At 43.9% G+C, this 27900-nt stretch overlaps 1 protein-coding gene across 10 annotated transcripts in view; it reads right to left on the bottom strand.

The window, feature by feature from the left end:
* Positions 1-27900, bottom strand: part of ctnnd2b (catenin (cadherin-associated protein), delta 2b) — a 775275-nt gene that overhangs the window by 432156 nt on the left and 315219 nt on the right. For 8 of the 10 annotated variants that reach the window (XM_078415264.1, XM_078415272.1, XM_078415320.1 and 5 more), the window contains one exon: positions 5294-5406. In XM_078415264.1, coding sequence (XP_078271390.1) covers positions 5294-5406 — 113 coding nt within the window. Of the gene's footprint in view, positions 1-5293; positions 5407-14797; positions 14884-15330; positions 15500-27900 lie in introns of those variants that run through there. The other 2 variants (XM_078415330.1, XM_078415340.1) reach the window with 2 other exon arrangements.

The following is a 27900-nucleotide window of genomic DNA, read 5'->3' as shown; positions in this document are numbered from 1 at the left end:
TCTGACCACGGAGGAGGCCGAGTTGTGAAGGCCAGTCATCACAACTCCAGGTTATCTCTTGTTTGGGACAACTCCGGGGTACTGATTGATAGTGATCAGCCATGATCGCATTGAATGGCGGTGCTGGCTCGAAGGGCTGAATGGCCTACTCCTGCACCTATTGTCTATTGTCTATTGTCAACCTGATCCAATAGTGAGCATCCTTCCATTTTAAATTGAGAATGGAAAATATTTGTACACCTGAGAGCAGCAACGCAAATACTGTAGATAGAGTGGTGATGAAGGCATATGGTATAGTTGCCTTCATTGGTTAGGGCATTGAAAATTGGAGCCAGGATGTCATGATGCAGCTTTATAGACTTTGGCTGGGCCACATTTGGTTTATTGAAATGCAGTGTTCTGGTCACCCCATTACAGGAAGGATGTGGAAGCTTTCGAGAGGATGCAGAAGAGATTTACCAGAATTATGCAAGTGCTGGAGTTGTAAACCAGCATTGTAGTTCCTTGTGGTCTACGTTTTACCAGAATGATGCCTGTATTAGAGGGTATTAACTATGAGAGGTGTAGGAAGGAACTGCAGATGCTGGTTTACACCGAAGGTAGACACAAAATGCCAGAGTGACTCAGCAGGACAGGCAGCATCTCTGGAGAGAAGGAATGGATGACATTTCGAGTCAAGACCCTTCTTCAGATTATGAGAGGTTGGACAGACTGGAGTTGTTTTCCCTGGAGCACCAGCGGTTGAAAAAAACTTGATGGAACTATATAGAATTATGAGGCAGATAGATCGACAGTCAGAACCTTTCTCCCAGCATGGAAATGTCAAAGGCGAGAGGACATAGCTATAAGATGATTGGGGCAAAGTTTAAAGAAGATGTGCGCGTCAAGCTTTTTTACATAGAGGGTAGAGGATGCCTGGAATGCACTGCCAGGGGCAGTTGTAGAGACAGATGATAGTGGCATTTACAAGGCTTTTGGATAGGAAATGGAGGGATATGCAGGAAATGGGGGGATCATGTGCAGGCAGATGAGATTAGATCTTGGCATCATGTTAGGCATGGACATCATCTTGACGGCCTTTCACATACTCAACTTGCCTCTCCACTCTCCAAATACACACCCCCTAACCCCACCTGAACATACATTCAACTAAGTACAATGGTCACACTTACATTCACATATTCATGTATTTAATTCTTGGATCCATAATCATTTTCAGTAGAATGCCCAGCAGACACAAATTTCAATGCTAATTAAATGCAAAATACTGTACACCATCTATTAATCAGTCAGCAGAAGGAGATTGAAACTTTTCAGAATAGCCATATTTCAGAGGGGAAAGAATTGCCCAAATCCAGTAACCTCACAATAGACAATAGACGCAGGAGGCGGCCATTCGGCCCTTCGAGCCAGCACTGCCATTCAATGTGATCATGGCTGATCATTCTCAATCAGTATCCCGTTCCTGCCTTCTCCCCATACCCCCTGACTCCGCTATCCTCAAGAGCTCTATCTAGGCTCTTGAATGCATTCAGAGAATTGGCCTCCACTGCCTTCTGAGGCAGAGAATTCCACAGATTCACAACTCTCTGACTGAAAAAGTTTTTCCTCATATCATATCATATCATATCATATACAGCCGGAAACAGGCCTTTTCGGCCCACCAAGTCCGTGCCACCCAGCGATCCCCGTACATTAACACTATCCTACACCCACTAGGGACAATTTTTACATTTACCCAGCCAATTAACCTACATACCTGTACGTCTTTGGAGTGTGGGAGGAAACCGAAGATCTCGGAGAAAACCCACGCAGGTCACGGGGAGAACGTACAAACTCCTTACAGTGCAGCACCCGTAGTCAGGATCGAACCTGAGTCTCCGGCGCTGCATTCGCTGTAAAGCAGCAACTCTACCGCTGCGCTACCTCATCTCAGTTCTAAATGGCCTACCCCTTATTCTTAAACTGTGGCCCCTGGTTCTGGACTCCCCCAACATTGGGAACATGTTTCCTGCCTCTAACGTGTCCAACCCCTTAATAATCTTATACATAACTGTCTGTGGCAATGATTCAGTACAGCGACCTTGGATTGGGAAATATTGCCTGTATTGCTAGAAACCTCCTGGACAACGCAAGCAACAATACCTATGGGAACGATGTTGCCCTCCAAATTACTGTGCAGCCACCATGGCAGTGGCAGCTAATTATTGATGGCTGAGTAGAGAACCAAATGTTAGGCTTGGGTCCCTTTTCTCCAGAGGAAAACTGTTCACCTTCTCTGACTGCAGGCAAGTATAATGATCCAATGCAGTGATCCATGTAGTAAATCACCTTTTGCTCCAGGATGATATCCAATAAAGGACCAGTTGTTGGCACTCAACAAGCTTGGTGGTCTGGCTCCAGCCCAGTGTCAGTTAGTTTGTATGCGCAAACATTTACAATTGCAACATGCAACACACTTTCAAGTTCAGGTGCCTCAAAGAAGCCCTCCTGAGGTGCCCAAGAATTCAATAAAGTGTTGGGTGCAACTTCAGGGAATTATAGCAGGTATTTTCAGCACTTCCATTACTTGTAAAAAATACTGTAACTGAGAAAAAAATGGATGAGTATCAGCTATAATCATCCAGTTAGGAAGCTTGTAGGAAGGAACTGCAGATGCTGGTTTAAACCGAAGACTAGAAGAGTCTGAAGAAGAGTCTCAACCCAAAACATCACCCATTCCTTCTCTCCAGAGATGCTGCCTGACCTGCTGAGTTACTCCAGCACTTTGTGAATAAATAATCTCCAGAGATGCTGCCTGCCCCGCTGAGTTACTCAGCTTTTTGTGTCCATCTTCAGTTAGGAAGCTTTATTGTCCATCTGCCATAGAATATTTAGGGGAGTGTAGACTGTTGAGGCTAGGGAGTAGTGAGTACAGGAGTACAGGTCATGAAAAGATATCCCCAAGGTTCCTTTTAGCCCAAAATGGGAATCATAAGCTAATGTGCCAGCATAGTGTCATGACAAAGGTCATCACGATGACCTGAATGTGCCATTGTCACTTTAACAGGAGTTGAGAAAATCCGGGCAACTGGCACCAATTCCGCTGATCAATCACAGCAACCCCATTCTGTCGAATAACACGCAATCCCAACAGTGAATAAACTCTGATTATGTGGAGCTGGAATTTCCTCTGTGGCTCAAGAGAGACTTTTGTTCGACATTTATCCTGCAGCTATTGGCAGGATCCTTGAGAAGTGTGAGAAGAATATCTTTTACTTTAGTTCCAGATCCAGTCTGTGCAGTTCTCAGACTGTACAGATGAGGGAGCTGTTCAAAGACAGAGTATCTACAATGGTTACAGCAAGCAGGGGTGAGGGGCTTGCTTTAAGATTCTAGCGAAACTAAACCAGGACCTACGAGATAATGAACAAGGGGAATAATGAAGTCTGACAATGGCCCATTGTTTCAGCTGTTTGGTTACCAAGGCGTTTGATTGCTACTTGATGGCTAAAGATTCAAGGCAATGGAAACACATAAACACTCATATTCAAAAGATAGACACAAAAAGCTGGAGTAATTCAGCAGGACAGGCAGTATCCCTGTAGAGAAGGAATGGGTGATGTTTCGGGTCGAGTCCCTTCTTCAGAATTTCTACAATTCACAACCAGTGTAAAGCTTTCAACAAACAAGTAGGTTTATAAAACAACTTCTCCATATTTGGCATTATTTCTTAACGTGACCAATGAAATACAATTTACAGACACTACCATTTCACACTGGTCAATGTCAAAGACACTTTACACGAACGTGTAAAGCAAATGAAAGCAAAGCAGCAGTCTGATTCTCACCTCTCCCTATTTTTAGTTCTGTTGAGGTTAGCGAAGGGGCAGAGAAAAATGTCCCTGCCTATTTCCTGTGCCCTGTTTCACGCCATCACATCAAGCCCAAGTTCAGCCCTTCAGGTTACTCTTGATTCCTTCTCTTACCGAGAGAACCAATGGTAGGAATCTCCCGTCGTGGTTTAGCAGAGTAAAATTAATGATTTAACATTAGCGTGGCAGCCAGAACAAACAACTGGTGTTTCTTGGACCCAACATAATATAAACTGATTTATTCACAAAATGCTGGAGTAACTCAGCAGGTCAGGCAGCATCTCGGGAGAGAACGAATGGGTGACGTTTCGGGTCGAGACCCTTCCTCAGACCCGAAGAAGAAGGGTCTCGACCCGAAACGTCACCCATTCCTTCTCTCCCGAGATGCTGCCTGACCTGCTGAGTTACTCCAGCATTTTGTGAATAAATCGATTTGTACCAGCATCTGCAGATATTTTCTTATAATATAAACTGAAGCGCCAATGCAGTTTTTAATTTTTTTGAGAGGAAGATGGTACAGTTAATTTGCAAATAAAAGCCACCACCATTGCATTGTGCCAACACAACCTGCCTTCCCCACCCCCATGTAAAAGAGCAGCGTGAGGAAAGAGTGGGGCTTTAAAATAAATAAGGGGTTGTTCGGGTGCATGATAGCTATGTCACACAGCCTGTGTCTCTGAGGAGGAACATTTATTCTGTTGTCTTTTAACCCAGATCCATTTCATTTTACACACACCATAAGCATCTTATCAGCACAAAATGTCCCAATTAAATTATTGACGATTTCGAATAGAGCTCATCTATCAAAATATTCAGTAATACACAGGCTGCAACTATATTTTGCTTTAAATCTTAATTCACCATTGGCATGGGCCCGACCAATGCACTTATAACATAGTGCTGGAAACCTTGGGAGTAATTACTTTTATGTTTGAGTAACATTAGTTTGCAATGGACTTTGCTCCTGAGCTGCCGTTACATGATTGAATGGACTGAGCAGTTTGTGTACTCAGACTGATGAAGTCCTTTGTGGAGAGAGTGTATTTTCAAGGGGTGACCGTGCTTTTGCATTAACTCTTCACAGCTTCACCACAGTGGTTGCAGGTGCAAGATTGCTAAAGTGAGGAGAAGATTCACATGTTCCTCTTAAAAACGTGGTCTGTTTATAGCTCTCAACAATCATCAATCAAGTAGCAGTGGTCACAGAGAGGGTTCCTCGACTGGAAAACACATTTCATGGCACACAGGTAAACTAACACAAGTACACCGTTTCCTTCACATTCCACCTGCTCATTCCACCATTGCTTCAACCTCTGTAATCCAGCAACATGTCCGACTGTTTCATACATGCACACATAAAGCTTTGGCTTTGAGCACACCTCCACAGCTCGCTGCAGACCACTGCATGACAATAAAGAGGCAAGGTGCTTAATCCATACCTAATGCTGCTCATGCTGCCCGTGTCGGATCCCAGTTTGCATCGCTCCAACTGGCTGGCAACAATCTGACGCTCCGCCTCCAGCTCTCTGGTTAATCTTTCAAACTGCAGCTCCTGTAAGAGGGGAGAGGAAAAGACAACATTGACGTCAGCCACGAGAACAGTACAGATGCAGGATGGAGGGCTGGGATGTGATACTGCTTCAAATGATTTCTCCGTCATATTTTTTTACCTGGCTTTCTGATGCTTTCTTTTCAAACAATGCTACAACAATCACAGTTCTCCCATTGCCTCACACCAGAGAGGGGTTAAAATATTTCCGCCAGTCTCCGTAAATTCTTTCTTAGCTACTTTTAACAGCATAGAGTTTTTGATAAGTGGGTATGTGATTTGTCTATTCTCAATGATGATAAATCCCTTGATATGTCTACTACTATATTTATCCCATCTAAAATTTCATAATGATTCATCACAACCATGTCATTATCATTCCCTTCTTTAGTGAAGACAGTTACAACGTATTCTTCAGGAATCTTATGCATATTCTCCACCTACACACTCAGATTACTTTTTTGGTCCCTAATAATCTGTGTTTCTTCCCTCAGTTGCACTCTTTATGTAGCAACAAGGAACTGCAGATGCTGGTTTTTACCAGAGATATAGGCATAGTGGTGAAGTAACTTAAGCTGTCAGGCAGCTGGTGTATTTCGGGTCAGGACCCTTCTTCCCGAAGAACAGTGCTGACCCAAAACGTCACCCATCCTTTTTCTCCAGAGATGTTGCCTGGCCTGCTGAGTTACTCCAGCACGATGTGTCAACCCTCTTAATGTAATTTGGATTTTTTTATTTTATCTGTCAATTTTCTTTGATTTCCAATCTTACTTTCAATTTTGCTCCTCCATTTCGTATAAAGCTTTCAGTGTCTGACAAAGGCCTTGTCCTTGTCTCGTGATGACTTATCCACCTTACGTCAGATTTGTAAGAGTTAACACATTTTTGTGGGAACACATTTATACTGAATTTCCTCCTTAAATGACTCTGATTACTCTGAGCACGATTTGCCATTAATAGTCATTAATCCAATCCACATTTATGAAACAAGTTTCCAGTTTATTACAACTGGCTTAGTACCGAGAATTATTACTCCCATTCCATGCTTACCATTCTCCATAGCTATGCTAAATCCACATGATTCGTGATCACTAGCATAACAATATTCTCCTAGAGTTACACACAAAATGCTGGAGTACCTCAATGGGACAGACAGCATCTCTGGTGAGAAGGAATGGGTGACATTTCAGGTCAAGACCCTTCTTCAGACTGAGAGTCAGGGGAGAGAGAAACTAGAGATATGGAAGGATACAAAGAGCATGTAACGTGTGAAAAGGACAGATCAAAGCAGACGATGAACAAGGAAATGTAGTATGGTTCATTGATGGCCCAGGGTAAGGCGACAGACAATGAGGCCTACAAACATTAAAATGAATCAGGTGGACAAGTGAAACTAGTCAGAGAACAAAGGTGGGGGAAGAAATGTGCCTTCCAAAACTTCAGCTTCATTTTCTAAAAGTAAATCCGGAACGTCTCCCCTTCCCAGCATGACACACTGCCGCAACACAAAAAATTGCATGGATTTGACCAAAACACATTAGTACAAAAAATACAAATGTCACATTTAGGAATGCATCTGCCTTTCCTTTTTTATTAAGCTGATAATTTATATTACTCTCTCCAAGAACTCCATTTCATACTCAGCACAAAAAGAATGTGGCATGTATGCAGCATCTCTCATGCCTTCATGAAATGCTCTACTTCTGACAATTAATGCCGACAGAGAAAACACATGCAACTTATCTTTACATTTTAGATCTTGTCATAATGACCAACAGTCCATCCTTTCAAACTAATGTGTTATTCAGGCCACTGGAAGAACTCCCCTGTTCTTTGAAAGGTGCCACTTTAGATCGACATGAGCAGGCAGACTTGACCTAGAGTTTAACTTCTGAGAGTGCAGCACTGCTCGGGACTGATCAATACTGCTCGGGACTGATGATTTAGATTATGTGCTAAAGCATGACCTTAACTTTTGATTCAATACTGGAGTGTTGTCACAGTTACGATATTGGTATCATAAATATGACAGGATGATTAACTGCTCATCCATTGTTCTGCCATCTTCTTCTCCACTATTTGTAAACGTATAGATGCGCCATAGAAAGCAGTTTATCGGGATGTGTCACAGCTTGGTTTGGGAACAGCTCCACCCAAGTCCGCAAAAAATTACAGCGAATTGTGAACGCAGCCCAGACCATCACACAAACTAACCTCCCTTCCATTGACTCCATTTATACCTCATGCTGCCTCAGCAAGGCCAGCAGCATAATCAAGGATGAGTCGCACCCCGGCTACTGCCTCTTCTCCCCTCTCCCATCGGGCAAAAGGTATAGGTGTGAAAACGCACACCTCCAGATTCAGGGACAGTTTCTTCCCACCTGTTATCAGGCCACTGTATCATCCTACCACAACTAGAGAGCAGTCCTGAACTACTATCTACCTCATTGGTGACCCTCGGACTATCTTTGATTGGACTTTACTGGCTTTATTGCACTAAACGTTATTCCCTTATCGTGTATCTATACACTGTAAATGGCACGATTGTAATCATGTATTGTCTTTCCGCTGACTGGTTAGCACGCACCAAAAGATTTTCACTGTAGCTCGGTACACGTGACAATAAACTAAACTGAATATGAGGTAGTATCAATTCCTGCTAATTTGGAAATTAAGAAATGGGAAACATGTCATTTAACCATTGAAAGATTGAAGCGGAGAAAAGATAGCTATCAGAGTTGGAGCTGGGCACGTGACATGGCGGCTAAGAGCAGACAAGAAATCAGTCTGATTGTAAACTGCAATCTTTAGTCAAGACATGCTCCAATATTTCAGCAACAGAGTGCAGGATTTGGAGATCTTCATAACCACTGCTGTGTGATGAAACTGAACTCTCAAATCACTCCCTAACAACGTGAGGGGAAAAAATCTGCAGATGCAGGTTTAAATCGAAGGTAGACACAAAATGCTGGAGGAACTCAGCGGGTCAGGCAACATCTCGGGAGAGAAGGAATGGGTGACGTTTCGGATCGAGCCCCTTCTTCAGACTGATCAGTCTGAAAAAGGGTCTTGACCCGAAACGTCACCCATTCCTTCTCTCCCGAGATGCTGCCTGACCCGCTGAGTTGCTCCAGCATTTTGTGTCTACCCTAACAACGTGAAGTCAGTTTATGAAGACAGTACAATTCCAATTAGACCCTCCCGTTGTCTCTGTCTAACAATTCCCTCATAATTGCTACGCAGTTGATGTAACTCAGTTGACAGCACCCTTGCCTCCGAGTCCGAAAATGTAACCATGCACATCAGCAAAACTGGAAAGTGAATTCAATGCTCTGTAGTCAGCTCAAACTTCAGATGCACATTGTGGGTAATTTAGTTTAGTTTAGTTTAGAGATACGGCACGGTGACAGGCCCTTCGGCCCACCGAGTCCGCAACGACCAGCGATCCCTGCACATTAACACAAGCCTACACACACTAGGGACAATTTACACTTATACCAAGTATACAAACCCATTAAATTTAACCTGCAAACCTGTACGTCTTTGGAGTGTGGGAAGAAACCGAAGATCTTGGAGAAAACCCACGTGGTCACGGGGAAAATGTACAGACAGCACCCGTGGTCAGAATCGAACCCGGGTCTCTGGGGTTGCAAACGCTGTAAGGCAGAAACACTACCGCTGCACCACCATGCCCGCCCTCTTCTAATTCTGGGTTATTTTACCAGGATTTCTGAAACCTATTTTTGCTTATTTATAATTCCTGTTCATTTATTTATTCATTCATAAGCAAGCAAAATTATTAGATTACTCTTTTTTAAACATTCCGAGCATCCATTACTACTCAGCTCGCCAAGTATTACTTTGAGTTTCATTCTCTAATGCAGTTTCTTGCCACTTGAACAAGCATCATAGTCACTGGCAGTTTTCATTCCACATCCAAATACTGAAACTCTCGTTTGTTTGTTTGTTTGTTTGTGACTGAACTACAGCCAAAACAGTACACGATAGCGCGACAATTTTAGGCCCACCTTGCTCACCGTCCTCTCTTTGGTGCTAATGGAAGAGGTTTCATTGAAATCGGTGTTATATTTTTAGTTATTCACAGTTTAAATCTATCTCCTAGGGAGGGGGGGAGGGAGGGAAGATAAGGGGGTTGAGGGAGATGGAGTGGGGGAGGGGGGAGGGGAGGGAGGGGGAATGGGGGAGGGAGGGGGAGGGGAGGGTGCTGCACAAATGCAGGAGAGGTTTGGGCCCAATGGGTCCACTTGGTCCAGTTTCATTCTAAAACCCACCAAAACTTCATACTCTGCTCAAGAATTCTCACGAAGTATCAAGTGCACATAAAATACGACTGAAATATGACCCAAATTCCTCTTTAGTTTTGTGCTTCTGTCTTATCACGTTAGATGTGGCCAGGTTGGTTAACGTGTACCTTTGAGTCAGATGATTGTGGTTTCAAACGTTATTGTGGGAGCATGAACACATATGCTGATACTGAGACCGCAAAGCAATATCAAAGATGCTGTTTTTTGGGTTAAACAATAAATTAAAGAACACTTCAAGGTCCCATGGCATAACTTCAGGGAAGTTAACCACAACATCCTAGCCATAAAAGCCAAAATATTATCCAGTATTCATAGAGTCAAAAAGCATGGAAACAGGCTCGCTGGGACACAATGTCAATGCAGACTATCATAGAAACATAGAAAATAGGTGCAGGAGGAGGCCATTCGGCCCTTCGAGCCAGCACCACCATTCATTGTGATCATGGCTGATCATCCACAATCAGTAACCCGTGCCTGCCTTCTCCCCATATCTCTTGATTCCGCTATCTAACTTTTCTTCGAGATCTTTGGTTTCCTCCCACACTCCAAAGGCATGCTGTACAGGTTTGTAGGTTAATTGGCTTTGTAAATGTAAAAATTGTATCTCTAAACTTTAAACTCCCCCTCCCATTCCCACTCTGACCTTTCTGTCCTGGGCCTCCTCCACTGTCAAAGTGAGGCCCAACGCCAATTGGAGGAACAGCACCTCATATTTCGCTTAATAGATAGCAGTGCTATCAACTACTAATTTACGCTAATCCTACTTTAAGCCCATTTTTTTCTCGCTCCACTTTCTCATCAATTCCCCAGAATTCTTCCAGTCACCTCCTCTCCAGGGACAATTTGCAGTGGCCAAATCTTTGGGATGTGAGGCAAGAGGAAATCCTCAGGGTCAAAGGAATAACCTGCAAATTCCACATAGGTAGCGCCCGAGGTCAGGATTGAACTGTTATTGGCGATGCTGCTGTGAATATTTATCACGTTATAGTCTGTGGTCCACAAAGGGGGTGGCACAGCAGCACTATTGCAGCCTTACAGCGCCAGTGACCCGCGTTCCATCCTGACTACGGGGGCGGTCCGTACAGAGTTTGTAAGTTCTCCCTGGGACCATGTGGGTTTTCTCCGGGTGCTCCGGTTTCCTCCCACACTCCAAAGAGTTTGTAGGTTAATTTGCCTCACTAAAATTGTAATTAGTCCCCAGTGTGTAGGGTAGTGCAAGTGTGCGGAGCGATCGCTGGTTGACATGGACTCGGTGGAAGTCTAAAGTCATTGCTATATTTCCTCCCTTACAATGGCTATATTTCAGAAGTAATTTACTGGTAGCGCAATGTCCAATGGGATCTTCTAAGGCCATGGAAGTTGCTGCAAAAATTCTCTTTTTGGGACCACCTTCAGAACCATAACGCTCCACAAAGAGAACTGTATGTCTCCGACTATACTATCTTATGCATCCCTCAATTCTATCCCTCCAGTGCTAGCAGTACATTTAGCATACAGATAAAATAACCCAAATTCTTACGTTAAAATATTTTAACATTTTGGAAAGCACTGAACGTTACCTTGTGATCATGGCTGATCATCCACAATCAGTACCCCATTCCTGCCCTCTCCCCATACCCCCTGACTCCGCTATCATTAAGAGCTCCATCTAAATCTCTCTTGAAAGCATCCAGGGAATTGGCCTACACTGCCTTCTGAGGCAGAGAATTCCACAGATTTACAACTCTCTGAGTGAAAAAGCTTTTCCTGATCTCCGTTCTAAATGACCCACCCCTTATTTTTAAATTGTGGCCCCTGGTTCTGGACTCCCCCAACGTTGGGAACATGTTTCCTGCCTCTAGAGTGTCCAATCCCTTAATAATCTTATATGTTTCAATAAGATCCCCTCTCATCCTTCTAAATTCCAGTGTGTACAAGCCCAGTCGTTCCAGTCTTTCAACATATGACAGTCCCACCGTTTATTTGTGATCTGAGAGGATTTTTTTTAAATTTCCTGCATCAGTTTGTCCAATGAACCAATAGAGGACTATTTGCAAAGATGTCAGGTCAAAACAGCTATGCAAAAGCTTTAGCTCTGCAATTACCATGTTTAATCATTCGTTTTATCTGTGAATGTCCCTCTCCAATCTCAATTTACCACAGTAGTTCTGATGAAGGGCTTTCCATCTGAAATTTTAGTTGATCACTTTTCCTGCAGGTGTTGCTTGACTGGCTGAGCTATTCCAGCATTTCTGTTTCGGTTTCAAATTCCAGTAACTAAAGTTTTATTTGTTTTCCATTACCACCACTGAGGTTTGGACTCTGCTTTGAACAAAATTAGGGAAAGATTTCTGGAATATCATAGATCTTTCAACTATACCTCTGCACAGGTTTTATTTGGTCTTAAAATGGTAATCAACATGTTCAAATTACCCTGTAGCATTGGCCTCCTCCCTGCACCCAAATCTGTAAAACCTCTAAAGCTGTGGCAAATAAGAATTAAATTCTTCCCATTCATATCCAGTGCATATGACAAATAAACACTCCTGACTCCTCTAGTTTTACAACCCGTGAAGAAGATGTCTGCACCCCTCCACTTCTGGCATCTCTCGTTCATCACCATCTTGTATTACCCCCCACCTCTCACAGCCATGCCTTCAGCTGCATCTATCCCCGAGGTTTGAATTTCCCTGAAATTGTCCCTGATGTTTGGATTTCCTCTATAAACTGTTCTATCACATTCTCCTCCTTCTAAACATCCCTTCAATCAAACCAAAGCTTGTCAAGTCTCTTGTGATAGACACAAAATGCTGGAGTAACTCAGTGGGACAGGCAACATCTCTGGAGAGAAGGAATGGGTGACTTTTCGGGTTCAGACCCTTCTTCAGACTGAGAGTCAGGGGAGAGGGAGACACAGAGATACGGAAGGGTAAGGTGTGAAAACGAGGGATTCCTTGTGATATTTAACTAAGTATTGGCAGGTTGGTACTGTACATTAAGATCGAGTGGGGTTAAAATTTATTCTATGCCAAAATTTACTTCACCAAATAAATATTTTTTGTTAGGATTAGTTTCCTTAATGACTATGCTCCAAAGGCTGCATGTGGATCAGATATCAGAGCGGCATGGTGGCGCAGCGGTAGACTTGCTCCCTTACAGCGCCATAGACCCAGGTTCGATCCTGAATACAGGTGCTTGTCTGTACATTCTCCCTTTGACCTGCATGGTTTTTTTCCACTGCTCGGATTTCCTCCCACACACCAAAGATGTACAGGTTTGTAGGTGAATTGCCTTGGTATAATTGTAAACTGTCCCTAGTGTGTAGGATAGCGTTAAGAGTGCGAGGATCGCTGATCAGCGTGAACTTGTTGGGCCGAAGGGCCTGTTTCCACACTGTATCCATAAACTAAACTGAGTTTCCAATTGATGCTGCGTGGAGCAGCTGAGGCATCTGACAGTTCATCTCAATACCTCAAATTGGACAAACATGAATACGTATGCAGCTCCAAGTGAGTTTCGCATAAGACCTAGCTTGACCAACAGATGTTCAATGACAACATGAACCATGAAAGGACACTAATACACATAATCACCTCAGGCAACGACAGCAAGGCACAACTCATCAAATTCAAGGTTAATGTGGAAATTAAAGAATTAATGAGACCATCTAGTTTAGTTTAGTTTAGAGATACAGCGTGGAAACAGGCCATTCGGCCCATCGACTCCACGGCGACCAGCAATCACCTGTACTCTAGTTCTATCCTACACATTAGGGGCAATTAACCTACAAACCTGCACGTCCTTAGAAAGTGGGAGGAGACCGGAGCACCTGGAGAAAACACACGTGGTGACAGGGAGAACGCACAAAAGCCAATGCAGACAGCATCCCAGGTCAGGATCGTACCTAGTCTCTGGCGCTGAGGCAGCAACTCTACCGCTGTGCAACTATGCCGTCCCCAGAATGTTTAAAAAAAGCAAAAAAATAAGGCTAAAAGCATAGTGTGAATAATGCAGCAAAAACCTGAGGCACTTTGGGTATTTTGCTGGGGAGATCATAGTTGAAAATACATCTTGGATATTTTCCAGCTTTTTGGCTCCTTTCCTTTTTCCCCATTCCAGATCAGATGGCCCTGTTGTCCTGATATCTGCAGTCACAGTTGATAATTTGCATTTATAAAGATGCAAAGCTTAACAGTTCCATCGAAATGCAGCACAGAAGCCCCAGCTTCATCAAAGACCTTAAATGAGGGCGTTCTCCTTGTGGACCAAATGCTTATCTGCCGCCTTAACTTAGAAACAGAAAATATGGAAAAATAGGTGCAGGAGTAGGCCATTCGGCCCTTCGAGCCAGCACCGCCATTCAATATGATCATGGGTAATCATCTACAATCAGAACCCTGTTCCTGCTATTTCCCCATATCCCTTGATTCCTTTAGCCCTAAGAGCTAAATCTAACTCTCTTGTGAAAACATCCAGTGAATTGGCCTCCACTGCCTTCTGTGGCAGAGAATTCCACAGATTCATAACTCTCTGGGTGAAGATGTTTTTCCTCATCTCAGTCCCAAATGGCCTTCCCCCTTATTCTAAAAACTGTGACCCCTGGTTCTGAACTCCCCCAACATCGGGAACATTTTTTTCCTGAGCTTCCCTTTTAAATCAGTGCAGGTCTCGATAAAATATTATTCTGCTCAGTTCAGAGCAGACCACATAACCAACCCAAGGGAGATCGCACATCAACACACAGTGCACAGCACTGAAAACTTTAGCAGCAGAGGAGATAAAAGGTCGAGAGGAACACGCAGTCATGAAAATCACACTGCTTTTTCTTCAAACAACTGGAAATAACACCTTCGGCACACAATACAACAGAATCGAGATTCGACCCAAATACACAAGATAAAAAGCTTTGCAGATCTCAGCGGCATTGTTGTCTCAGGCACATTGGTTCCAGGTCGACAAGGAGGGGGGGGGGGGGGGGGAGTTGGTGGTATAGAAGCTGATTATATTTATTTGTTTCATGCTTACTCTATTTGTTCACCGCACGGGGGGATTCATCATTACATAACTCTACAAGCACATAGTAGACCTACCTTCTCACGTGCACACACTTTTATTTCTTTGAAGAACTTTGAAAGAGCTCCCGCCTCCAGTTCTTGGGAGGATAAATAATCACTACCAATTTTATCTGAAACGCTTCTTCGATATTCTGGAGGTCGGGGGGAAAAATAAGTGGAAGTATTTTGCAACAACCTGAACTTTTGAACGTGAGGGATGGAGTCCTGGGAGAACTGGGGCAGACGTCGAATCATCAGCAAAAACGGTCACCAGCTGCACGGTTTTGTTAGCAGGGGGTTTGTTTGCAGGCAAGGATATTTTTGTTGTGGAATTATCTCATACAATAAATGACAAGATAAACTGTTGTAAATCAAACTGGCTCCTAAAAGTCTCTATTCTTATCTGAACGCATGTTCGTTCACAAGGCAAGCAGAATTAATTAATTCTCCCTTCCCTCCCTGCCCCAGAAAAAAAAAAACCCACTGCATTGTAGACAAGACAAACTGAAGGACCTTACACAATTCACAAGCATTTGTTGTTTGGGGGAGAAAAAAAAAATCAGCATTACCTCATTACTTCAGGGCGATAGATTTCCAGCTCAAGCACCTGAGAATGGACCACACTAGGTAAACAGCAACGCAGAATACCCCAAGCCCCTCCAAGTTAACATTCTTTCCAATGAGCAAATAACTTTTTCTCCTGATTAGTAATGCCTCGTCCAATGCAGGCAGCCCGAGTACTCACTGCCTTCCAAGCGCAAGAGAATGGAGTTCACCCAGGCACAAAGGTCTCCATGGCAACCACTGAATTTCGACCCTTGTTGGCATTATTTATGCAACATTTCACCACAAAAGGCCTCCTCGGTAGCAGTGAAAGCCAAGCCCTGCAATTTTCCAATCAGCACTCTTACTTTCCCCCATTCCTGAGGCAGGCTGCATTCCAACGTTAAAAGATAGCAGGTATTTATTCACAAAATGCTGGAGTAACTCAGCAGGTCAGGCAGCATCTCGGGAGAGAAGGAATGGGTGACGTTTCGGGTCGAGACCCTTCTTCAGACTGATGGGCACATCATTCCTTCTCACGTCACCCATTCCTTCTCTCCCGAGACGCTGCCTGACCTGCTGAGTTACTCCAGCATTTTGTGAATAAATACCTTCGATTTGTACCAGCATCTGCAGTTATCTTCTTATATTAAAAGATAGCAGCTTCAGCCCCAGAGCCATAGCTGCTATGAACCGGTCCTGCTGAGCCGGATGGTCACATCGCACAGTGATCCGGCACAGATCTACTTGCACTTTATTCTGTTTTCAAAACTGTTACAATTTGTTTCATTGGGTTGTTTAAATGAATACTGACTAGCTAATTAATTTATTGCATCGTATGGGAGGCGCATTCCCAATCTTGTTGTACCCCTGTACAATGACAATAAAGATATATTGTATTGTATTGTATTGTATTGTGATGCAAATTGAGATGCTCGGCAGAGATTGAAACATTAACTGACGAAGGTCTGAAATCCCACAGCCTGAAATTGTGCCGTGAAATTTTCATTCAGCGGCACATTTAAAGGTTGATTGAGGAGGGGCTGATATTAATACTGCATCTCAAAGGCACTCTCAGGAAGAATGAACTGGGAGGGAAAAAAGGGTGCTGAATCTTTCACAAACTCTCTTTTTTTTTTTTAACATACAAGAATTATGTTTCATTTCAGTCTAAATGTACGGCAGCTAATATTGTATCACAGAATCCAACATCACAAGGTCATTTGGCCCACCGTGTCACTGACAATTCCTGACGTATTCCCACTCAAACCCAATGTCCTCTTCGAATGTATGGCCAATTCCCTTTACAAAGTTATCAATGTATCAAATTCCATTACACATTCAAGTATTTTACTCCAGATCAAGGCACTGACACAAATTCACAAAAAGCAGCGTACCACAGATAAACTCACTTCCGTTCTATATGATAGTGGGATTTAAGAGACTTTTGGATAGGCACATGGACATGCAGGGAATGGGGGGACATGGATAGTGTGCAGACAGGTGAGAGTTGGTGTTGGAATCATGTTCGGCATAGACATTGTGGGCCTAAGGGCTTGTTCCTGTGCTGTACTGTTCTATGTTTATTCCCTAGGATGGCATTGGAGTAAAGTATGAGAACAGGTTGCACAAAACTGTAGAAGCAAGAAACTGCAGATGCTAGTTTACACAAAGTGACACTAAGTGCAGCAGTAACTTGGTAACTCAATTTGCACAAAAATACAATTTTGTGCAAAAGTGCTGGAGTAACTCAGCGGGTCAGGCAGCAACTCTGGAGACCATGAAGAGATGATGTTTCAGGTCAGGGCACTTCTTCAGACTGATGTGAAGAAGGGTCCCGAACCAAAATGTCACCTATCTATGTTCGCCAGAGATGCTGCCTGACCCACTGAGATACTCCAGCACTGATGCACAAAATTGGGTTGTGCTGCCTTGAAGTATGAAGGATCAACAATGACCTAATTGTGGCCTTAAACAAAACAGCTAATGCTTTTGGGAGATGCAGAAAAATGATTTACTTATGAAGAGGCAGTCCAGAGCAATCTTAAAATCAGATGTTGACAACTCTGGAGCTACAAAAGAGTCTGAAGAAGGATCACAACCAGAAATATCACCAATTCCTTCTATCCAAAGATGCTGCCTGTCCATAGAGTCATAGAGTAATAGAGTGATACAGTGTGGAAACAGGCCCTTCGGCCCAACTTTCCCACACCGGCAACAATCTCCCAGCTACACCAGTCCCACCTGCCTGCGCTTGGTCCATATCCCTCCAAACCTGTCCTTAGAGGTGCCAAATACGGGACAAGGTGACATCACCGTCCCTCGCCCCAAGTGACCTCACCCAGCCAGCGGCCACGTGCTCCTGCTCCACCAATGGCGGCCGCCCAGGCCGGGAGGCGGGTTGCTACGCAACCTCCACTAGGCAGCGCTGGGGCCTCCGGACCTACACTGTCCGAACCTACACTGTCCGGAAGGTAGACACAGATTTTAACCAGCATCTGCAGTATATTTCCTACTACACTGTCTGGGCCTACAGCGTCTGGGCCTACAGCGCCCCCCAGGCCTAATACAGGACAAGGGCGGTCCCGTACGGGACAAATCAATTTACCCCAAAATACGGGATGTCCCGGCTAATACGGGACAGTTGACAACCCTACCTGTCCTATCCATGTTCCTTTCTAACTGTTTCTTAAACGTTGGGATAGGCCCAGCCTCAACTACCTCCTCTGGCTGCTTGTTCCATACACCCACCAGCCTTTAATGCTCCAGCATTTTATGTCTATCACAGGTAAAATTTTCCATGTCGAAAATTGTGAAAATGCAGAACTTTTAACCCGCTAAACAATGTTGATTCCAACACCTCCAGCACGCAGAAGGACAGATGTTTTATTAGTTATGAATGTCAAGGGATCCCAATTAAAGGCAGGTTGATAGAACTGAGGCATAAACCACTTAAGACCGATAAAGCAAGCTCATGGGGCTGAATTCCCAAAATGCCTATCTCTATCCCTGCTTTTTCAGTAAAATCTTCAGGGGAACCCAACTATTTTTGCCCTGAATGCTGGAACTCAGCAGATCAGGCAGCATCTCTGGGGAAAATGGTTTGGTAATGTTTTGGGTCAGGACCCTTCTTCAGACTGAGGAGGGAGTGAGGAAGAAATCTAAGAGAGAGGGGGAGAGGGAGAAGGTTAAATCAGGTGTCAGTGTTGCAGTTGAACGAAGGGGACTATGAAGGCATGAGAGAGGAGCTGGCCAATAGACAATAGACAATAGGTGCAGGAGGAGGCCATTCGGCCCTTCGAGCCAGCACCGCCATTCAATGTGATCATGGCTGATCATTCTCAATCAGTACCCCATTCCCGCTTTCTCCCCATACCCCATATCCTTAAGAGCTCTATCTAGCTCTCTCTTGAATGTATTCAGAGAATTGGCCTCCACTGCCCTCTGAGGCAGAGAATTCCACAGATTCACAACTCTCTGACTAAAAAAGTTTTTCCTCATCTCTGTTCTAAATGGCCTACACCTTATTCTTAAACTGTGGCCCCTGGTTCTGGACTCCCCCAACATTGGGAACATGTTTCCTGCCTCTAACGTGTCCAACCCCTTAATAATCTTATACGTTTCGATAAGATCCCCTCTCATCCTTCTAAATTCCAGTGTATAGGCCAAGGTCGACTGGAAAAGGATCCTAGCAGGAATGACGGTGGAACAGCAATGGCAGGAATTTCTGGGCATAATCCAGAAGATGCAGGATCATTTCATTCCAAAGAGGAAAAAAGATTTTCAGGGGAGTAAGAGGCAACCGTGGCTGAGAAGGGAAGTTAGGGATAGCATGAAACTAAAGGAAAAGGTGTATAACATAGCAAAGAGTAGAGTGAAGCCAGAGGATTGGGAAACTTTCATAGGACATCAGAAGGTAACACAAAGGGCAATAAAGGGTGAAAAGATGAAGTACGAAGGTAAGCTGGCCAAGAATATAAAGAAGGATAGTAAATGCTTCTTTAAGTATGTTAAGAGAAAAAGATTAGTAAAGACAAATGTGGGTCCCTTGAAGGCAGAAACAGGTGAAATTATTTTGGGGAACAAGGAAATGGCAGAAGAGTTGAACAGGTACTTTGGTTCTTTCTTCACTAAGGAAGACACAAACAATCTCCCAGATGTACTAAAGAACAGAGGATCTAGGGAGACCGAGGAACTGAAAGAAATTTGCATTAGGTGAGAAATAGTATTGGGTAGACTGATGGGACTGAAGGCTGATTAATCCCCAGGGTCTGATGGTCTGCATCCCAGGGTACTCAAGGAGGTGGCTCTAGAAATTGTGGACGCATTCGTGATCATTTTCCAATGTTTTACAGATTCAGGATCAGTTCCTATGGATTGGAGAGTAGCTAATATTATTCCACTTTTCAAGAAAGGAGCGAGAGAAAAAACGAGGAATTGTAGACCAGTTAGCCTGACATCGGTGGTGGGGAAGATGCTGGAGTCAATTATTAAAGAAGTAATAACGGTGCATCTGGATAGCAGTAAAATGATTGGTCCAAGTCAGCATTGATTTATGATGGGGAAATCCTGGTTGACTAATCTTCTGGAATTTTTTGAGGATGTTACAAGTAAAATGGATGAAGGAGAGCCAGTGGATGTAATGTATCTGAACTTTCAGAAAGCATTTATAAGGTCCCACACAGGTGATTAGTGTGCAAAATTAGAGCACATGGTATTGGGGGTAGTGTATTGACATGGATAGAGAATTGGTTGGCAGACTGGAAACAGCTCGGCCGCGGGACTTTACATCACTGGTGCGGCTCGGCCGCGGGGCCTTCCATCGCCCGGCGCGGCTCGGCCGCGGGACCTAACATCGCCCGGCGCGGCTCGGCCGCGGGACTTTACATCGCTGGTGCGGCTCGGCCGCGGGACTTTACATCGCTGGTGCGGCTCGGCCGCGGGGCCTTCCATCACCCGGCGCGGCTCGGCCGCGGGACTTAGCTGCGCACGGTACGGCCGTGGGGCCTTCCATCGCCCGGCTTGGCCGCGGGATATTTCAGCGCCAGGTGCAGCTCGGCCGCGGGGACTTGGGCGTGGGGAAGAGAGCGGAAGTTTTGTTGCCTCCATCACAGTGAGGGGGTGTTTGGAGTCACTGTGATGGATGTTTGTGTTGGGGTTATGTGTCTTGTGTTCTTTTTTTTGTGTGACTGCTGGTAACGTAATTTCGTTCGGTACCTTGGTACCGAATGACAAATAAAGCTCTGTATTCTGTATTCTGTATTCTGTAACAAAGAGTAGGACTAAACAGATCCAGTGTCTGAATGGCAGGCAGTGGCGAATGGAGTGCCGCAAGGCTCGGTGTTGGGGCCACAACTATTTACAATATATATTAACGATTTAGATGATGGAATTAAAAGTAACACTAGCAAATTTGCAGATAACACAAAGCTGGGTGGCAGTTTGAACTGCGAAGAGAATGCTAGGAAGTTGCAGGGTGACTTGGACAGGTTGAGTGAGTGGGCAGATGCATGGCAGATGCAGTATAATGTAGATAAATGTGAGGTTATCCACTTTGGCGGCAAGAACAAGGAGGCAGATTATTATCTCAATGGTGTCAGATTAGGAAAAAGGGAAGTGCAATGAGACCTGGGTGTCCTTGTACACCAGTCACTGAAAGTCAGTGTGCAGGTACAGCAGGCAGTGAAGAAAGCTAATGGCATGTTGGCCTTCATAACAAGAGGATTTGAGTTAGGAGTAAAGAGGTCCTTCTGCAGTTGCACAGGGCCCTGGTGAGACCACATCTGGAGTATTGTGTGCAGTTTTAGTCTCCTCATTTGAGGAAGGACATCTTTGCTATTGCGGGAGTGCAGCGTAGGTTCACGAGGTCAGTCAGGACTGTCATAGGAGGAAAGATTGGAAAGACTGGGCTTGTGTTCACTTGAATTTAGAAGGATGAGAAGGGATCTTATAGAAACATATAAAATTATACAAGGAATGGACAAGCTAGATGCATGAAAAATGTTCCCAATGTTGGGGGAGTCCACAACCAGGGGCCACAGTCTAAGAATAAAGGGGAGGCCATTTAAAACTGAGATGAGTAAAAACTTTTTCAAGTTGTGAATTTGTAGAATTCTCTGCCACAGAAGGCTGTGGAGGCCAATTCACTGGATGAATTTTAAAAGAGAGTTAGATAGAGCTCTCCGGGCTAGCGGAATCAAGGGGTATGGGGAGAAGGGAGGCATGGGTTACCGATTGTGAATGATCAGCCATGATCACAATGAATGGGGGTATTGGCTTGAAGGGCCAAATGGCCTCCTCCTGCACCTATTTTCTATGTTTCTATGAGAGGCAGGCCAAAGCATAGCAAGTAATAGGTGGACACAAGCCACAAGCAGGGGGGGGGGGGGGGGTAGGTTTGATAGGCAGATGGTCAGAACAAAGGCCAAACAGTAAAACTAGACAGACGGATTGAAGTGAGACAGATGGATCGAAGAGTTGTAAATTGTGAAGCTAGAGGAAGGAATGCAGAAGGAGGAGGGGGATGGAGGGCAAAAGTAGGTGCAAGTCCAGGTGGGGCACGGAGGGGGAGGGGGAGGATGATGGGGAGGGTGTCATTAGATTTTACATCAAATTAACAAATTCAATGTTCATACTGTTGGGTTGTAAGCTACCCAAGCGGAATATGAGATGCTGTTCCTCCATTTTGTGTATGGCCTCATTATGGCAATGGAGGAGGTCTAGGACAGAAAGGTCCAATGGGAATGGGAAGGAGAGTTAAAATGGTTAACAGCCGAGGCATCCAGTAGGCCTTGGCAGACCAAGCGCAAATGTTCGGCGAAACGGTCATATGGTTCATATGGTTCCCCTCTACTTATTTGAAAAAGACAGTCAGTCTACAGGTTTGTAGTCAAGGTAGTTTTGTCTTGACAAAGTTTACGCGCAGTTAGTGATAAATGAGAAATATGAGAAAGGTAAATAAGGTTTTGCAAACAGTCTATAACGTGCAATAGCAACTGTAATCAAAAGCAAAATAAACCATGCATATGTTGGAAATCTTATTTAAAATCAGCAAACATTGAAAAAGTCTGCAGGCTGGGTAGCATCTGTGGAGAGGGAAAGAGGTCACTGATTCACATTAGAAGTAGGTAAGTTTGAAGCTCAGAATCGCTGGTGTGGAAGGTGGCATTATCAAAACAGATGAGACAGAGGCAGAATAATTAAGAAATGGAGGCCTTAATGGAAGCAGGGTGGGAGGAGGTGTTGTTAATGTAGCTATAGGATTCTGTGAGGGTTGATGGATATTGATCATTAGCCTATTCCCTTTGAGACAGACAATTTAAAAAGGAAAGGATGGGTGAGATATGAACCATATGAAAACGAGAGCTGGGTGGCAATTTGCAGCCATGTGGATGAAAGATTTGAAATCCGTTTTGGAGATACTTCTGGGTATTTTAAAGATGGCCCTATTCTTCTGGTTGCACATCATTTCAATTCTCTATCTCACTCCCTCTCCAACATTCGTTTATTTCAAGTGAAATCCAACATCAGCTTCGGGAATAATATCTCTGCTACCAAGTAGACAGGTTGCAGAACATAATGCTGAATTCAACAATAACCAACTTGCCAGTTTGGATCAGAATTCTGTTAAAAGGTCATCAACATATAACACAAACTCTGTTTTTTATTCTCTTTCCATAGATGCTGCTTGACCTGCTGAGTTCCTACAGTACTCATTTACTTCAGACTGCTAGCAGACTGCAGAGAGTGCTGGGCTCTGCCCGGTCCATCATGGGCACAGCCGTCCCCTGCTGTAAACTAATCTACATGAGGCGGCATCAAGAATGTGGTATTTATCATCATGGATCTCCACCATCTGAGCCATGCCCCCTTCTCACTGTTACCACCAGGCAGGAGATACAGATGTCTGAAAAACCTACCAGGTTCAGGAACAGCTAGTTTCCTACAACTATCAGGATCTTGATACAACCCGACCCAATCTCCATAACTGAACACCACGACCACCATATTGCAATACCATTGACTTTTATTTTCCTACTTATATTTTTGCACGAATGTCTTGTTATTGTTCGCAGTCTTTCTTTTAGAATTTTACGTGTAATTTTTGACGTGCAGGTACAGCAGGCAGTGAAGAAAGCTAATGGAATGTTGGCCTTCATAACAAGAGGATTTCAATATAGGAGTAAAGAGGTTCTTCTGCAGTTGTATCGGGCCCTGGTAAGACCACATCTGGATTATTGTGTACAGTTTTGGTCTCCTAATTTGAGGAAGGACATCCTTGTAATTGAGGCAGTGCAGCGTAGGTTCACGAGATTAATCCCTGGGATGGCCGGACTGTCATATGAGGAAAGATTGAAAAGACTAGGCTTGTATTCACTGGAGTTTAGAAGGATGAGAGGGGATCTTATAGAAACATATAAAATTATAAAAGGACTGGACAAGCTAGATGCAGGAAAAATGTTCCCAATGTTGGGCGAGTTCACAACCAGGGGCCACAGTCTGAGAATAAAGGGGGGGCCATTTAAAACTGAGGTGAGAAAAACTTTTTCACCCAGAAAGTTGTGAATTTGTGGAATTCTCTGCCACAGAGGGCAGTGGAAGCCAAATCACTGGATGGATTTAAGAGGGAGTTAGATAAGCTCTAGAGGCTAGTGGAATCAAGGGATATGGGGAGAAGGCAGGCATGGGTTATTGATTTGGGACGATCAGCCATGATCACTATGAATGGCGGTGCTGGCTCGAAGGGCTGAATGGCCTCCTCCTGCACCTATTTTCTATGTTTCTATGTTTTTGTATAGTTTGTTTTTTCTGAGTTTGTCTATGTGCCTGTGATGCTGCTACAAGCATGATTGTCCATTATACCTGTGACTCACCATACTCATGCGTACGACAATAAATTTGAATTTGTCTTTCTGGTATTGTTCCCCTGTATATGTTAAGAGGGAGTTAGATGTGGCCCTTTTTGCTAGAGGGATCAGGGCGTATGGAGAGAAGGCAGGTACAGGCTACTGAGCTGAATGGCCTACTCCTGCACCTATTTTCTATGTTTCTATGTAACTGAATCTCAAAGCCACCAGAACTGCTGGATGTGAGAAGACCACTCATGTAGTTGACCTTCTACCATGCTGCCAGATGTATGGAACATTGGTGTGGGTATGATATCATGGCAGCAAATTCCATTGATTAATCTGTAGAAGATCCAGGCAGGATGAGAGGAAAATATTCATCGTTAGCGAGATTGAAAAGCACATGTTTTATGGCGGCACGGTAGCGCAGCGGTAGAGTTGCTGCTTTACAGCGAATGCAGCGCCGGAGACTCAGGTTCGATCCTGACTACGGGTGCTGCACTGTAAGGAGTTTGTACGTTCTCCCCGTGACCTGCGTGGGTTTTCTCCGAGATCTTCGGTTTCCTCCCACACTCCAAAGACGTACAGGTATGTAGGTTAATTGGCTGGGTAAATGTAAAAATTGTCCCTAGTGGGTGTAGGATAGTGTTAATGTATGGGGATCGCTGGGCGGCATGGACTTGGTGGGCCGAAAAGGCCTGTTTCCGGCTGTATATATATGATATGATATGATATGATATGCCTTGGCATGTTAGGGATGTATGTCATGGCTTAAATTACACATTTATTATTTCCGAATTTCTTTTGCTGAAAGAAATCTTTCCCAACTCCCATGGGATTATACTTCTGCTCCCATTCACTTAGGCAACCTGTCTAAAGATTTAATATCTACTCACAGAAACGATCGCTCAAATGTTAATTTGGGCATCTTGCATAAATATAAACATAAACATCACCCAAATAGTTGTAGACATCACCCAAAAGATGTATTTTAAACTCGTCTCCAACAGCTTCCCAGCAACCAAGGTGTAAGCATGCAGATGGGAGGGAATGTAATGTAAATTGATGGGGGAAAATTGGTTCTTATATTCATGGCAGATAGTGGGGATATGGATATTGTGTGAAATATTGCGGCATCTGTATATGCAATTTCAACATTTGAGAGAAGATGATGAGGGGGAGTAAAGACCAATTGCTCGTGTTGACTTAATATCCTGATGGGTCTGGGAGAGAAACATGGTGTCTATTGTGCCCACATTGATCTTTGAATGAGGTGTTCACTGAATCCACTGCACTTTCTTTCCTCACTCGCCCTGAAAAAGTATATTTTTCAAACAAAAGAAAATTCCCTACACAACTATTAGACAATAGACAATAGACAAAGGAGTAGGCCATTCAGCCCTTCGAGCCAGCACCGCCATTCAATGCGATCATGGCTGATCACTCTCAATCAGTACCCCGTTCCTGCCTTCTCCCCATACCCCCTCACTCCGCTATCCTTAAGAGCTCTATCCAGCTCTCTCTTGAAAGCATCCAACGAACTGGCCTCCACTGCCTTCTGAGGCAGAGAATTCCACACCTTCACCACTCTCTGACTGAAAAAGTTCTTCCTCATCTCCGTTCTAAATGGCCTACCCCTTATTCTTAAACTGTGGCCCCTTGTTCTGGACTCCCCCAACATTGGGAACATGTTTCCTGCCTCTAATGTGTCCAATCCCCTAATTATCTTATATGTTTCAATAAGATCCCCCCTCATCCTTCTAAATTCCAGTGTATACAAGCCCAATCGCTCCAGCCTTTCAACATACGACAGTCCCGCCATTCCGGGAATTAACCTAGTGAACCTACGCTGCACGCCCTCCATAGCAAGAATATCCTTCCTCAAATTTGGAGACCAAAACTGCACACAGTACTCCAGGTGCGGTCTCACCAGGGTCCGGTACAACTGTAGAAGGACCTCTTTGCTCCTATACTCAACTCCTCTTGTTACGAAGGCCAACATTCCATTGGCTTTCTTCACTGCCTGCTGTACCTGCATGCTTCCTTTCATTGACTGATGCACTAGGACACCCAGATCTCGTTGAACTCCCCCTCCTCCTAACTTGACACCATTCAGATAATAATCTGCCTTTCTATTCTTACTTCCAAAGTGAATAACCTCACACTTATCTACATTAAACTGCATCTCCCATGTATCCGCCCACTCACACAACCTGTCCAAGTCACCCTGCAGCCTTATTGCATCTTCCTCACAATTCACACTACCCCCCAGCTTAGTATCATCTGCAAATTTGCTAATGGTACTTTTAATCCCTTCGTCTAAGTCATTAATGTATATCGTAAATAGCTGGGGTCCCAGTACCGAACCTTGCGGTACCCCACTGGTCACTGCCTGCCATTCCGAAAGGGACCCATTTATCCCCACTCTTTGCTTTTTGTCTGTCAACCAATTTTCTATCCATGTCAGTACCCTACCCCCAATACCATGTGCCCTAATTTTGCCCACTAATCTCCTATGTGGGACCTTGTCGAAGGCTTTCTGAAAGTCGAGGTACACCACATCCACTGACTCTCCCCTGTCAATTTTCCTAGTTACATCCTCAAAAAATTCCAGTAGATTTGTCAAGCATGATTTCCCCTTCGTAAATCCATGCTGACTCGGAATGATCCCGTTACTGCTATCCAAATGCTCAGCAATTTCGTCTTTTATAATTGACTCCAGCATCTTCCCCACCACTGATGTCAAGAACTATTCATTTTCTCAACCAGAACATTCGAGATCAAAGATAGGCACAAAATGCTGGAGTAACCCAGCAGGACAGGCAGCATCTGAGGAGAGAAGGAATGGTTGATTTTTTGGGGCGAGACCCTTCTTCACACCCTTCACATCAAGAGCCAAAAATGTGACCCATTCCTTCCTGCTCCCTGTCCTGCTGAGTTACTCTAGCATTTTGTGTCTATCTTTGGTGTAAGCAGTTCTTAGCAGTTCTTTCCTACACATTCCACATCAGAACTTGTTGCATTTGATAAACTCTCCTCGGGAAAACTGATTCTTCAGCTAATTTTCTTAAATTGAGAGAATCATGGAAATATGTTAAATGGAATCAACCAGGATGCTGGAAATCTGAAATAAAAATCTAAAGTGCTGGAGGTACTCAGCTTGTCAGATAACACTACAGTGAAAAAAAAGTTAATATTTTAGGTCTGTGATAGGTAATGGCCTTGAGATGATTACTCTCTTCTTCCAAAGATGTTACTCAATAAGAAAGAAAATACAAACACAATATTTCACAAAGAATGATATATATTGGTATTGATTATGAAACAGTGATCTCATTGGGACAGTGATTCAGCTGGATCCATAAGGCTCAAAATCAAAACTTCAAATATAATTATCCAAACACAATCTTGCTTTATTTCAGAATTGAAGACACTCAAGATATTTCTCATTTTATCTTGATTTTCTTTCTCCCTTCCTCTACAAAACGACAATTCAGATTAGTTTATGTTCATAAACTCCAGGGTGCAATGAAATTCCCAGTTTGCACGAATTGCGTGCGTGGATGTACGTATTGATTCTGAAGATTATATGTTAGGCTAATCTAGGGATATAGTTAATACCATGACTTTAGAGAAAGGAAGGTGTTATTATATCACGATACAACCCTGACCAAAGTTGGCTGTCTGGAGAGAATAGCCTTGGGATATGGGGATACCGAGACACAGTCTAGAATTGACATCAGCAGAAGT

Source organism: Rhinoraja longicauda, chromosome 2 (assembly GCF_053455715.1).
Source record: "Rhinoraja longicauda isolate Sanriku21f chromosome 2, sRhiLon1.1, whole genome shotgun sequence".
Taxonomy (NCBI): Eukaryota; Metazoa; Chordata; class Chondrichthyes; order Rajiformes; family Arhynchobatidae; genus Rhinoraja; species Rhinoraja longicauda.
The sequence above is the reverse complement of the archived record's forward strand: the minus strand, read 5'-3'. Positions and strand labels throughout refer to the sequence as shown.